Below are 13099 nucleotides of genomic sequence, written 5' to 3' on the forward strand. Positions count from 1 at the left end.
TGAACTACCACTGCATTGTAGTAAGTAAACCATGCTTTTTGATTTCCAGATACATATTTCAAAATTATTATGTTTACTTACCCAGAAGAATATTTTATAACTCTTACAGTTCAATTTTTTTCTAAATTCACTTGAACTCATATCCAAAATAGAAAATAAAGGTATAATTTTTAATTTTGAAAAATGTATTTCATTTAACCCTTAAGATTTGAGAGTGCCAGCTACAAACTGCTTGAACATGTTCATGATATTTTTGCTAATACCTTTGCCAGCTGAAATGTACATATATGCAAAAGTAGACTTTTAGAGATCTCATTTGTTGCAGCTTGTCCTAAGGATGTATTTTGTAAAGATGATATAAAAACCACATATAAATTCATATAGTCTATTCTAATAGGCAGGGCATCATGGATAATACATAATGCCACACTGCATTAAAAAATCCCACAAGAAAATATTAAATATTGATTAACTGATTGCATGTCTTCTAAATTACTAATATAGGAAAGACTAGTCAGTTATACCCTAACATATTCTAATATACAAATTCATTTAGATAGCATATATATTCACTTTTCTGGCATGCTCCTAATCTTAGATCAAAATCAGGATCAATTTCCTCCCCTTCAAGTGTCATTTCATAGAGCACACAGAAGGCACTGCACACAGGAGCACTCGTCACAGCAAAACCCCCACCTACTGTGATCTCTTTTAAAGTGCTGTGTTGTAACCTTCCGAGCTTGCTCTTGGAGACTTCTTGTGCTTGGCATTCTTGCTTGTGTCATACTCTGGTACCCGAAAGCCCCATGGACCTCCAGACTGACTTTCACTACTACTGCTACTACTGCCTGATTCTGACTCTTCCTCACTTTCTACACTCCTTTCCACTGAAGCTGATTCTGCACTGCCCTCCTCAGTGATGTCTGGAGATTCCAGGTCTCTTGGTTCTTCCACGGGAGCCAGCTCACTTGCCTCTCCTTCTGCTGGGTGTTCTTCTTCTTCATCCACCTGCGGTTCTTCTTCTGGTTCTTCAGGTGGCTCTTCTTTTCTCCCTTTGACTTCTTTGACCTCTTCAGCGACGGGCCTTCTTCTTGCAAGAAAAATGTTTTTCCTTGCCTTTTCTCCTTCTGACTCTGTGGATTCAGATTCTTCCGATTCAGGGGTAGAACTTTCTTCCTCCTCAGAGGGTGTCTCTGACTCAGACTCCTCTTCCGTCGTCTCAGACTCGCTGAACTCAGATTCTTCTTCACTGTATTCAGTATAGTCGCTTGAGGATTCCTCCTCTGATTCCACAGTGCTTTCTGTAGCTTCATCTTGGTCCAGAGTTAGTTTCAAATAATCTTTATCTTCTTCCTCGAGGCGTCTTTGCCACTCTTCCCCCTCAAGGTCAATGACGCCTCTTCTATCAGCTAGGCCTCTAACTTTCTTAAAAATCATGGGGAATATTCTGGCTCTCTTCCATGTTGTGTACGTAGGCTCGGCTGCTGGTGGCTTTTCAATAGTGACAACTACTTCTTCCTCCTCACTAGGCTCTCTAATTTCAACTTTTGGTTTTTTAATTTTCTTTGCCTTTTCCTGAAAATCATGAAAATGCAATTGAAGTGTCAGCTGGGAGATGGTTATGATGTGACCTTGTCCCACATAAGTTAAGCATGAATGAAACTGTGGGATCACAGCTTCATGCAAGTTATATGACCAGTTTCAGAGAACCCATCTGTTCTCTGCTGTTTAGAGCAGTGGTCTAACATACAGACAGAAGGTGATTAAGGTAGTGAATTATTTTATTTGGGTTTGTACTTTATAACACCAAAACCCAATGCTTTCTCATATTTTTCTTATTCAAAATTTATTTTGTATCTTAGATCAAAGGAGAAAGAAATAATCACTACTTCTTCCCTTTCTGAGTCCCATTTCTCAACTTTGATTAATAGTTTTATGTATTTTTTTAACAATATTTTAAATAATCAGGGAATTATGATAGCTTATCTGAATAGCTTATGTGAAATTTGACTATTTTCTTAATTTTGAACAGGGTAAAGCTACAGTGACATTTACTTGAGTTTTGTTTTTGGATAAATGTTCAAAGCAAATATTGCAGGCAAAGTAAAAGAATTTGATATAAATGACTCATGCTAATTTAAACATAAATGACAAAATTTCATTAAAAATATTAGTGGTAATATTTCATTTTTCTGTAGATAATTGAAAGATGGAGACTATAGTTTTTCACGAGTTTTAGGTATGCTAGACAATATGGAAACAAAAGTAACTGTTGTTTTCCAAAATACTTTTTAATATTTTTGATTATATTATTATCTTTATGGAGTAAAATGTAGGATTTTTAAAAATATCAATTTTATTGTGGCTTTATTGCAGGTGTTTGACATTTTATAGAAGAAAATAAATTAAAATTATATAAAAGTTAATTTTCTTCTATAGACAAGGCAATAAAATGGTCTACATTATCAAATTTCTATGGGAAATAAATTCTAAGTGAATAAGATTTCTGTTTTTTGAAGTATTTTGTAGCCTTCTATTCAAATAGGGCTAAAAAATTATATTCTTGGAATACTCAGCTTACATAAGAAAATTACAGTAATTACCTCTTCCTCTTCATATTCCTCCTCAGCTTCACCAAGCACCTCACCATATTCCTCGTGTCCAGCTGGTGGTAACAGACGACGGCGACTTCCATACTGAGGCATTTCATACCTGTAACAGAAACTTACAACTGTAAAAACTCTTTCGTGTGGTCCTTGTAACCACGACTGATTTCTGTTTTCTTCTTTTTCTTCATCATTCAATCAACAGATATTTATACAGCACCTATTGGGCTCCCTGTAAACTAGCTACAAAACCACAGGGTAAGAGCTACAACCTGATGACCAATGATTTTTGCCATAATGGTACCCTGGAATAACAATAAAAAGAGTCCAGTTATTACAGATTTAAGTTTTTGGAGAGACTAGAGTGAAAAGAAAGGCATATTGTTACTTAATTGAAGAATTTAGAGTACAAAATAGGTTCTTTCTAAAATTTTAATAGCTTATTCAGAACATAAAGTCTCTATCTTTATAGGAAAGACCTGCTTTGAATATGATCTGTAATGCTCTTACATTCCTCTACTGTATTTTTAGAAAGCAGTTAACTTATGTGTGTAGAAGTGACTTTTGAAATGCTTATTACTGGATTCTAAAGTATATTTTCTTAATTTCTCTTGGGCAAATCAGAAGGCTGACTGGTTAGATAAAATGTTGAACATCTCATGTGAAAGAAATGGCGAATTCAGGAATTGAGCAAATATGTTTGACTCTTGTTTCTCATTTAAATAATTTTGAGTAATTTTTACTGCATTTTTAGAATTGTAGTCAATATCAATATAGAACATCAAAGTAGAACTCAATATAGAAAAATGGTTAAAACTTGATTGACACTGAAATTAGGTACATAATTCATTTTCAAAGATGAAACTGATGAAATGACATTTATAAAACAAATGCTAGTAATAATATCATTTAATAACTCTTTATTTCATTAAAATATCAAGATACTGAATAAAAAATCTAAAGATGTACCCATGCTCATAACTGTAATAATCTTGTCCATATTCCTGGCCAGGATCAATTCCAGACTCCATGGATAACTCCTATTGTTCAAAAAGAGAAACCGCATTTGAAAGAAATTCTTATCACATTTCAGCTCAAAGTCATATTTCCAGACCTAGAATTCGATGACTCTCAAGACACTCCTGCCAAAATAACTTTAATTACAAATGTTAGCTGAACATATTCAAATTTTTTTTTTTTTAGCTGTAACTATTTTGCAAGAAATAAATTTACATTATTAGAACTGAGGGAGTCGCAAAAGTAAATTTTTTCTAATGGTAAATCTGTTAAAGATTACAGATGAGCATATTACTTGTTCTCGGATAACTTTTAAAACTATCAATAGGCAGTTAATATTTCACTCTATTCTAGCATACTATTAACAGACTTTAGCCCTGAGGCTAAAATTATAACATTACTTTCAACCTTGTTTCATCTTCCTGAAAAACAGTTTTCTAATACCCAGAGCACTTCTGTTCATCAAAACTACTCTTATGAAAGGATCTGATAACAATCATTTATCCTAATAAAAATTATGTTATGTTATGTGATATATCCCAAGGATGTTTACATTTTAAACATACTGCTAATTCTCGATTTAATTTTTTTTTTTTTAAAAAAGAAATTTGTCAGAACAGGGGTGCTTTCAAGGTTTACAGTTCTAAATTCTAGACAATAGTGATTTTTGTCATTCTACTCATAGAAGGATGTTTTTCCTTAAGCATACATAGGAAACTGGTTTTTAAATAACTATTAAATTTAATTTCATTATTTTTCTCTTTTTAATTTTATTTTAACATTTAAGTAGGCTGAACTGCAAAGGTTAACCAAATTAATTTGGCTTGAAGTAAGAAAAGGGAAGGAGGAAAAATATAGATATCCACAGGAAAATGGTTATCTATTTCTAAGATCATCTATTATTTATAAGAATTAGTTTTGTTGATCCAGGTACAGTAACGAGTCAGAAAAACAATGTCCTTAGGGGGCTCAAATGTATCATTTAAAAAGTGTGCAAGTTCACAGTCTGCATGGCAGATAAGGACAAAGACCCTCACTTGTGCTTTGACTGGCAAAAATCATTTTTAAAAACTTGAATTACCATAGTTGCCAAAATCCTAGTCAGGAAATGTTATCAAAAGTCTGGATTTTGATTTGAAAAATAAAAAGATAGCAAGACTGGGCTCGTATTTTTCCATGTCATGAACTTAGTTGGTGGTACTACTCCTCAGAGTAATCATATTTTCTCCTGGGTATTACTGTGTCCTCAACCACGTTGTTTTCCATCTATTCTCATAGTCATCATAGCATCTCCCATCTGCTCTTTTTTTACATCTAATAAACTCTATTCATTTACATGACTTCCCTCGATATTTCTTTAAATTTGCAATCCCTCTACTCTGCTAACGCACTATCTGATGACCTTGCAGTTTGGCATGCTTTGGCAGGGACATGGAGCCACTGGAACTCTCACACACTTCTGGAGAGATTATAAATCAGCAAACTCGTTGGAAAATTTTTGGCAGTAATACTAAAGTCAAATATATACATATCCTTTCACAGAAATTCAATACAGTGGAGTTTATATGCCCAACATAAATGTGCACAATTGTGCACCAAATTGTGTACATCATTTGTAGCCAAAAACTGGAACCAAGGAAAAGTCCCTGAGATAAACACACTACTACATCATACAACAACAGAAATGAATCTGTCAAACAGAAAGATGAGCAAAAAAAGTCAGGGACAAATGAAACATCTGATTCTATATTATTCTATTTATACAAACTTCAAAAACACACAAACTAATATGTGTGTTAGAATCCAGGTTTAAAGTTTTCAGTTCACAATAATTGTGCCTTGGATAAACCTCATTGGCTCCAATATTGCCACTGTGCAACAAATGCCTAAATTTAGAAAGAAGCAGTCCTGTCATTTGTGACAGCATGGTTGGAACTTGAAGGTATTACGCTAAGCGAAACAAGTCAGACGGAGAAAGACAAATACTGCATGGTATCACTTACAATGGAATCGAAAAAATATAAAAATAAAAAGTCAAACATAGAAACACAGAGTAGATAAAAATGGTTTTCAGGGGCTGGGAGAAATAGGGAGAGGTCAGAAAAAGGGTAAAAACTTTAGCTATAAGATGAGTAAGGCCTGAGGATCTAATGTATAACATGGTGACTACAGTTAATAACACAGTATTATATAGTTGAAATCTCCTAAGAAAGTAAAACTTAAATGTTTTCACCAAAAAAACATGAATATGTGAGGTGATAGGTGTTCTAATTAGACGAGGGGAATCTTTCACAATGTATATGTCTATCAAACTTGCCACAATGCACACTTTAAATATCTTACAATTTTATTTATTAATTATACCTCAATAAAGCTGAAATTGAAAAATATATATATATTGCATTAAATATGTATCTGGGGGGAAAAAAGGAAGACACGTGAGTGGTTAGGAAAAGGAGAAATAATATCTGAGTGTTGACGTGAAGGGCTTCTGGAGAGCTAGCAAGGCAAGTGCCCTTTAAAAATTCACCCAGCTGCACAGAATGATTTATACACATTAATGTCTGTAGTTTTATTTCAACAAAAAATGTTTATTATAGGAAAGGGGGTGGGAACTGAGGTCAAGAGACCAATAAGAAATTGGGACAAAGATAAAGTCTAAATTTAAGTTATTCAAACTAAATACCTTAATGTAATTATACTGGTTTAAATGAAGCAAATAGATCTCAGAACCAATACTTTTAAACTGCTTGGCCAATGCATGTTTAATCTAATGCATACAGGGACTGAGAAAAGGCTGCCAAATGATTTTGAAGTTGAAATGTAAATGTCCATCAACAGAAGAATGGATAAAGAAAATGTGGTACATACATACAATGGAATATTATACAGCCTTAAACAAGAAAGAAGTCCTGCCATATGCCACAACATGGATGAACCTTGAGAAGATTATGCTAAGTGAAATAAGCCAGCCACAGAAGGACATATCATGTTGCATGATTCTACTTACACGAAGCATCTAAAATAATCAATCCCATAGAAGCAGAAAGTAGAATGATGGTTGCCAGGAGATGGAGAGAGGGGGAAGCAAGATGAAAAATTTCTAGAGACCTGCTGTGCAGCATTGTGCTTAGAGTTCACAATACTGTACTACACACTTAAAAATTTGTTAAGAGGAAAGATTTCAAGTTATATGTTCTCACAACAATTAAAAACAAAAATGGTTTTGAAATTGAATTCTAATAACTTTTAGCAATAATAAAAAACGAATATTTATGGAAACACAATGCAACCTAGTGGATTTCAGAGTTTAAAAGTTAGAATCAAATAATTTTCTTTATAGACATATTCTTTTTTCATAAAGGCAGGACAAAGTTCAGCTCTTGTGAACTACAATATGTATCTGGCATTAGATGACTTAAAAATCATAAGAAAAGGATAGAAGCAACTGGAAAGGAACCAGTAAACTTGATGCTTAACTCAGTCAGTCACGTTGCGGTCTGAGTTGGGCAGGGAGAGGTAGGAGCTAGTAGAAGGGAATAATCTGAAGGGTCCCACTTGGATTCTCATACCACCCACTACTGAAGGGCAGGGAATCATCCTTTCAGGAAAAAAAAAAAAAAAATTGTTTTTGAGGAAGGATGTGATAACCGTTAAGATCCCTGAGTCGGCCTGAACGGATAGTATGGGCCAGCTGGCCCTTTTTGCTGCCCCAGGCAGTCCCTTGTTGCCCTTAGCAGGTGAATCCTAGATTTAGAAAATCATGCTAAGTAACATCCTAAAAAGTGATTTTATGGGCAGATCAAACATTTAATGTTATTTTCAAAATCCATTGTCCCCAACCACACAGAGAAGACATAGAATTAATTTAGTATCTTATTGACCAAAGCATAAATATTTATATTGATGCAAACCAAACCAACAATGACTACCATTTACCTAATTTCTTTTTATTACATTCCACTTGCTGAGCTAGGAGCTGATAGGTTTAATATTACTGCCAACATTCTACAGAGGATGAAATTGATGCTCAGCAGGCTGCGTGTTTTGACTAAGGGTTTGCATCTAGGAATTGGCATTTGGACTTTTGAGTTATCTGATTCAATAGTCTATGGAGATGTCTCCATGGAAATTTTTGCTAAAAATTTACAAAAGTTGAATATTCCTGCCACTCAACCTCCAGATTTTAGGAAATAAATTCTAACCACAAAATGCCTCTCTTTAGCAAAGTTAAGATTCTGTGGTTAAGAAAGAGGAATAATTTTTTGTAAGTGGAGCTTGTAAAATAATAAATTTGTCAAAGGAAAAAGACATTTAAAGTTAACATTACTTTTTAAATTTTTAAATTTAGGCAGTATATAAACATGATAAGTGCAAATGAAATGCAGTCATTATATAACTCTGAATATCTTTTTCTCATTGCAGAAGAAAATGTCATGGACATTTGAAATAGACACATGCCCAAAGCCAGTATTTTGAATCACATGAAATGATTAAATAGCCCAATTTCTACTTTTTGTTATTTGAGCACTGATGTCAGCATCCTTTCTTCAAACTTTTCCTAATCTAAATCTGATCTCAGGAACAGTTCTGATGAATCTAGGTTCATTAAGACAAGTGACTGATCAGGTTCACGGACTGATTTATTCAAGGATATCCTATTTTTAACAGGAGCAAAGTTCTTATTTGTCTCATTCCCAGAGAGTGAAGCTAAAAATTTGGAATTTTAGCCACCAGCAAACAGTAGGGAAGAGATTTGCATGCCTGTTTATTTATTTAGTTTAGTTTAAAATCCCTTTTCTCTCTCGTAAAATTATGCCATGTTGGCCGCCACCCACTCTGCTACACGTAAGATGAACTTTAAAGTCACACGAGTTATTGTGAAGACTCAGGTTAAAAAGAGAAAGGAAATTGATACCTCTGGTTTAAGAAGAGAAGGTCTCAGTAGTTGTTGTTGCTGCCAAAGGAAATTAAAATAGAAAAAGATTTAGAAAATAATTCAGGTGGAAAAAAGTAGATCATGATTGAAAAGAGAGAAAAAAAGGCGACTGGTTAAAACTGGTTACTTTGAGATTATGACTTATTATTCATGTGATAGCTACCAACAGCTTTAAATAATATTTTGACTAATTATTTACATTGAAACCTAAAATATTAAAGAATTAATCTGTTTTAATTGCATCATTGTTTTAATTAACATCAAAGTTAACCTTAATAAATAAAAATCTATAAATAATTTTTTGGATTAAGCTTCATAATGCAAAGAGTCATTTATGGTTCTAAAAGCACCGTAAGTGTCACACAATTCTCTATAACAAGTTTAACCTTGTTTTATATTATCCCTCTTTTTTTCTCCCCAATCACATCAAATGTAATCAGGTTCGTTAGGAAGAAGGGGTGAGCGCACAAAATAATGATACAGTTGTAACATATTCGTCATATTTAAGACTTCCTCCTCATTTTTCTTTTTATCAAAATGTGGATTGCTTGCACTAAAGAATTAAGCGTGTTTTCAGAAACTTTTTTTGTATTTAAGGAAATTGTTCTTCCTCAGATTTTACAGGCATCAGTGCCCACTTCACCCATATTTATCTTCAGGAAACAGTCTCTATTGGTCTCTTTCATGATAAGTTATTTTAACCAGATGGAAACAAGATACACAACTCAAATTTTAGGTTATCAACTCTTTGGGGGGCAAGTAGTTACATAACACAAATGAAAAAGTAAGCATTGGGAAGGTTGACAGAGAAGTTCTAGAAGATAATCCCACCAATGAACCAACTGTTTGAAATGGCCAGCAGAACAACTATTTGACCAAAGGGATAGATTTTCCATGACACAGCTGTTAATAAGTTAATCTAGTTAAGGTATTCATTTGAAGGGGGGGAAAGTTGAAGTTAGAGATATTCTGATTCACTCTGTTAGCTATTATAATTACTGCTGAAAACCAGTTATTTTTAAAGGCATTCATCTTGATTTCCAAATAATTTGGGACTTAACGCGTTGTAAACTATCAGCCAATTAGGTCATATTCTTATTTCATTCTCTTGACTGAGAAGCTGTATGCTAAACTGTACTAGCTTCTCAGCGACTTCATGGATGACACCACTTACAATATGGCTAGCCCAATATGTTGGCCGGGATGCCCAATATGTTGACTGAAAGTCAAATTAACACAATAAAAAAACCAAAGCTTTCTAGTGGTCCAACTTTTTTTTTAACTCTTTAATGTTGTCTTAAGCTCTAATATGAGGTAAGATCCCTGGACTGATAAAAAAGTATAAAAGTTAAGTAATCTTACAGTTTCTAAATTGGGTTTATAGCCTTAGAAAAATAAATTTGGGAGAATGTCACAACATTGAGTAACAGTAATTCAGGAAAAATAAGTTTATCCTTGAAAAGGTAGATCCTTTGTTCACCTGTTGCATAACAGACTTCACACCCCCAAACAAAGAAGCAAGAAATAGGAAAGAAAATAAATAGCATAGCACACGTATAAGATCTTTTGAAATAAAGGAAAATACCTTAGTTTTGAAAAAATGTAAATCAGTCCTGCCTATAATGCAAATATTTTCCTAGTAAGCTTGACATAACATAACACCATAAAGCCCTTACCTCGGATGCATAACCTCTCCTGCAAGGCAGAAATGAAGAAATCAATATTAAACATCTTGGATTTTCAGCGTCAATAAAATTATAGATAAAGGTGTTTAAAGAAATCTGAGAAAAACTGAGAAGGTCATTTTTACCAAAAGTTGTCTCAGTGAGAAATATACTTTGTGGCAGTACTAAGACAGGAGAATCAAGGTTTCATGCCTGCATTACTAAAAATAATGGTCACCCCAACACTCATTCCATATGAACCCCAAACCATACAAATCTATTTTATCTCAATGGTATGTAATAAAATGCTTTGATTATGTTATGATCAATTGGGACAAAAAATATTCTATATCATCTCTGCCCTACACAAGTCTTGATACATATAACATACTCATTTTGGGAAAATATGTGTTACATACGTGAAAAACATATCGGCACAGGGAAAAAATTCTCTCCACGACTAGAAGATATTCTTCCAAACGTTTGTAAGGCCTTTTTTCAGTTTGTGTCAATTTATTTTAAAAATAATGAATGCAAAATTTTGATTAGCTTTTAAGGGTCAATAACATTATTAGACACGAAGTGAAAATGCTTTTAGATATACAACAGGCAAACATTCAATATTATATCAAGATTGAAAAAGCACATGGACTACAAGTTGGTGAAACATTTGACTGTACTTGAGAGGGAAAAAAGTATAGAATGTTTTCAACGTTGAATGTCACTAATTATGAAGACCTTTTATTTATTATTCATTAAAAAATTGACCTAAAGTATTAAAACTGTGGTGTGGATCATGCTATACGAAATTAATGGACATCTGTGACGAAGATTTATTGTGAAGAGTTACATATACTTTCACACTCCAACCAAACAATCTTGGTGGAAAATTTCTTTAAAAAATTACAAGGCCTTCTCAAGATAAGTCTACTTATCTGCAAGCATCTTAAGTGGTTAAGGCATTGTTGATGGAAACGGTTGGTAATAACGGTAATGTAATGCATACTTAATCTTATCTGCAATTTATTACTTGAAATGGTTCTGTGGTGAGTTTTTCAGAGTTCTTATATGGTTCTGTCAATAGTTATGGGAATGATAATTCTTCTAGAGTATTTAGAAATGTAGACATTTTTAACTTTCACTTAATGTATCCTACAGAGATAAAGTAGAGAAAGCTCATATTCAGGTTTTAATAATGACAATTGAGTCACACACATAACATAAAATGTCCAACTGAAGTTAGATTTTAATTTCTTGGGTATTTAAACTGCCTCTTTTCATTAGCAATATTTTACAAAAATGTGGAAAATAAAATATCAACAGATGCACTATACTGTTTCCATTAACTTTTTGTTATTTGTTTTCGGTTTTTTTCTGTTTTAGCTCAAAGGCAAAAAGTGACTTTGAAGAGGTACACAGCAGAGTCAACATGTATAATTATCCATGTGCTTTCAATTAACATGACTTTCTGTTAGTCCTTATCAAAGCAGTCATATAATGATGTATATTTTACATAATTTATATCCAAGATGTAAAAATTATTTATTTTATACCATTTGTATGTATTACAGTTTACTTTTAAAAATAAGGAAAATGAATGGTAACCCGTTTACGTCTTTTAAGAAAGTATCTAATAACTTCTTATGCATTAATTGGAACCTAATAAATGCAGAAGAAAAAAAGGTGTTCCTTTTCTAGAGGCCAGATGCCAGGTTGTAGGGTCTTAGGGGTTGAGGGGAGGAATAATATTTTGGCTTGTGTACTCAAAGAATATTTGCACGTCTCATATAGAAGATACTCAAGTTGACTTTTATGATGATGCTGGGAATCTCTAAATATAATGTGTCAGTAAAAGACTAGATTAAATATAAAACATGGGTATGGATATTTCATTTTAAAAGTTTAAAATGCACATAAAGTGTTGGGGTTACACAAATATTATAAAAATGTTATAGAAAAGGGCAGTGTAACAATTAGTAAGGCTATAGGTATCTACACAAAATTGTTGTTTGGATTTCTTATAACATTTCTTTGGTAATTATTTAGAGATTTCATTTTCAAGAAATTCTAAGGAATTATCAGGGAATTTCTTTCACATTTCGAAGAAGTTGATAGAAAGTAGCTTAAAAAAAACACACACTCATATTAGAGGCTTACACAATTGTCAATAATACCTTGTCAGAGTCCGTCAAATAGCACAAGTTCTCATGCATATGACCAGAAGCCAACAAAAACTCCAAATGAAGTTTTTCAGTGAAAGAGAGAAAAAAATCACATTCAAGAACCCCAAGAAAGAAATGACTCTTGATTTGGATGAAAAGACTCTAAAGTGGAGGAGCCAATGACAATAATTAAATTTACACATTGCTTTTTTATCTGATATTGCTAATTAGGGACACCAGACCAAATTCTTGAAGAAATGTCACATAATTTAAGAGCTGAACTAAACCTTTGAAATGATCTGTTGAAGTCCCCTGAGCCTTTATTAATATGCCTAGAATAGTAATTATCAAGCAAGACTTTTGCCTATATTTTGGAATTGTGCTTTTTTCTGTGCAGACATATCTTCTAAAATATTAAAACTGCAGAGCAAAAGAAATATGTAAAATTGTATTCAAAGTGAAGATTTCCAGTAAATAAAAATTATTCCATGTGTTAGATGGGAAAAGCAAAGTAATTACTTGGCGGTTAAGTGTAGCTTTCATTAAGAAGCTAGGAAGATAAGAGTCAGCTTAGCTGATGCCTTTGAGAATTTAAAAAGTTGAGCTCTAAGATACAGAACAATTACAACAATAGAAATTGCCTCCTAGAATACAAATTTTTATCTTCTTTGCCTGAAATAAAGAGTAAAGGTGTATATAAAACTGGTGACA

At 33.1% G+C, this 13099-nt stretch overlaps 1 protein-coding gene and 1 non-coding gene across 2 annotated transcripts in view; both read right to left on the bottom strand.

Moving 5' to 3' along the window:
- Nucleotides 1-605: 605 nt before the first annotated feature.
- PCDH15 (protocadherin related 15) overlaps nt 606-13099 on the bottom strand; it is a 952630-nt gene continuing 940136 nt past the window's right edge. The window contains exons 35-36 of the mRNA XM_070262649.1: nt 2604-2712; nt 606-1575 (exon numbers count right to left, since the gene is read on the bottom strand). Coding sequence (XP_070118750.1) covers nt 712-1575; nt 2604-2712 — 973 coding nt within the window. The 3' untranslated portion in view covers nt 606-711. The remainder of the gene's footprint in view (nt 1576-2603; nt 2713-13099) is intronic.
- Nucleotides 5369-5506, bottom strand: LOC111769805 (U4 spliceosomal RNA). The gene has a single exon (XR_002802615.1). It is a non-coding gene; the product is annotated as a U4 spliceosomal RNA (small nuclear RNA).

The sequence above is a fragment of the Equus caballus genome, chromosome 1, assembly GCF_041296265.1.
Source record: "Equus caballus isolate H_3958 breed thoroughbred chromosome 1, TB-T2T, whole genome shotgun sequence".
NCBI lineage: Eukaryota > Metazoa > Chordata > Mammalia > Perissodactyla > Equidae > Equus > Equus caballus.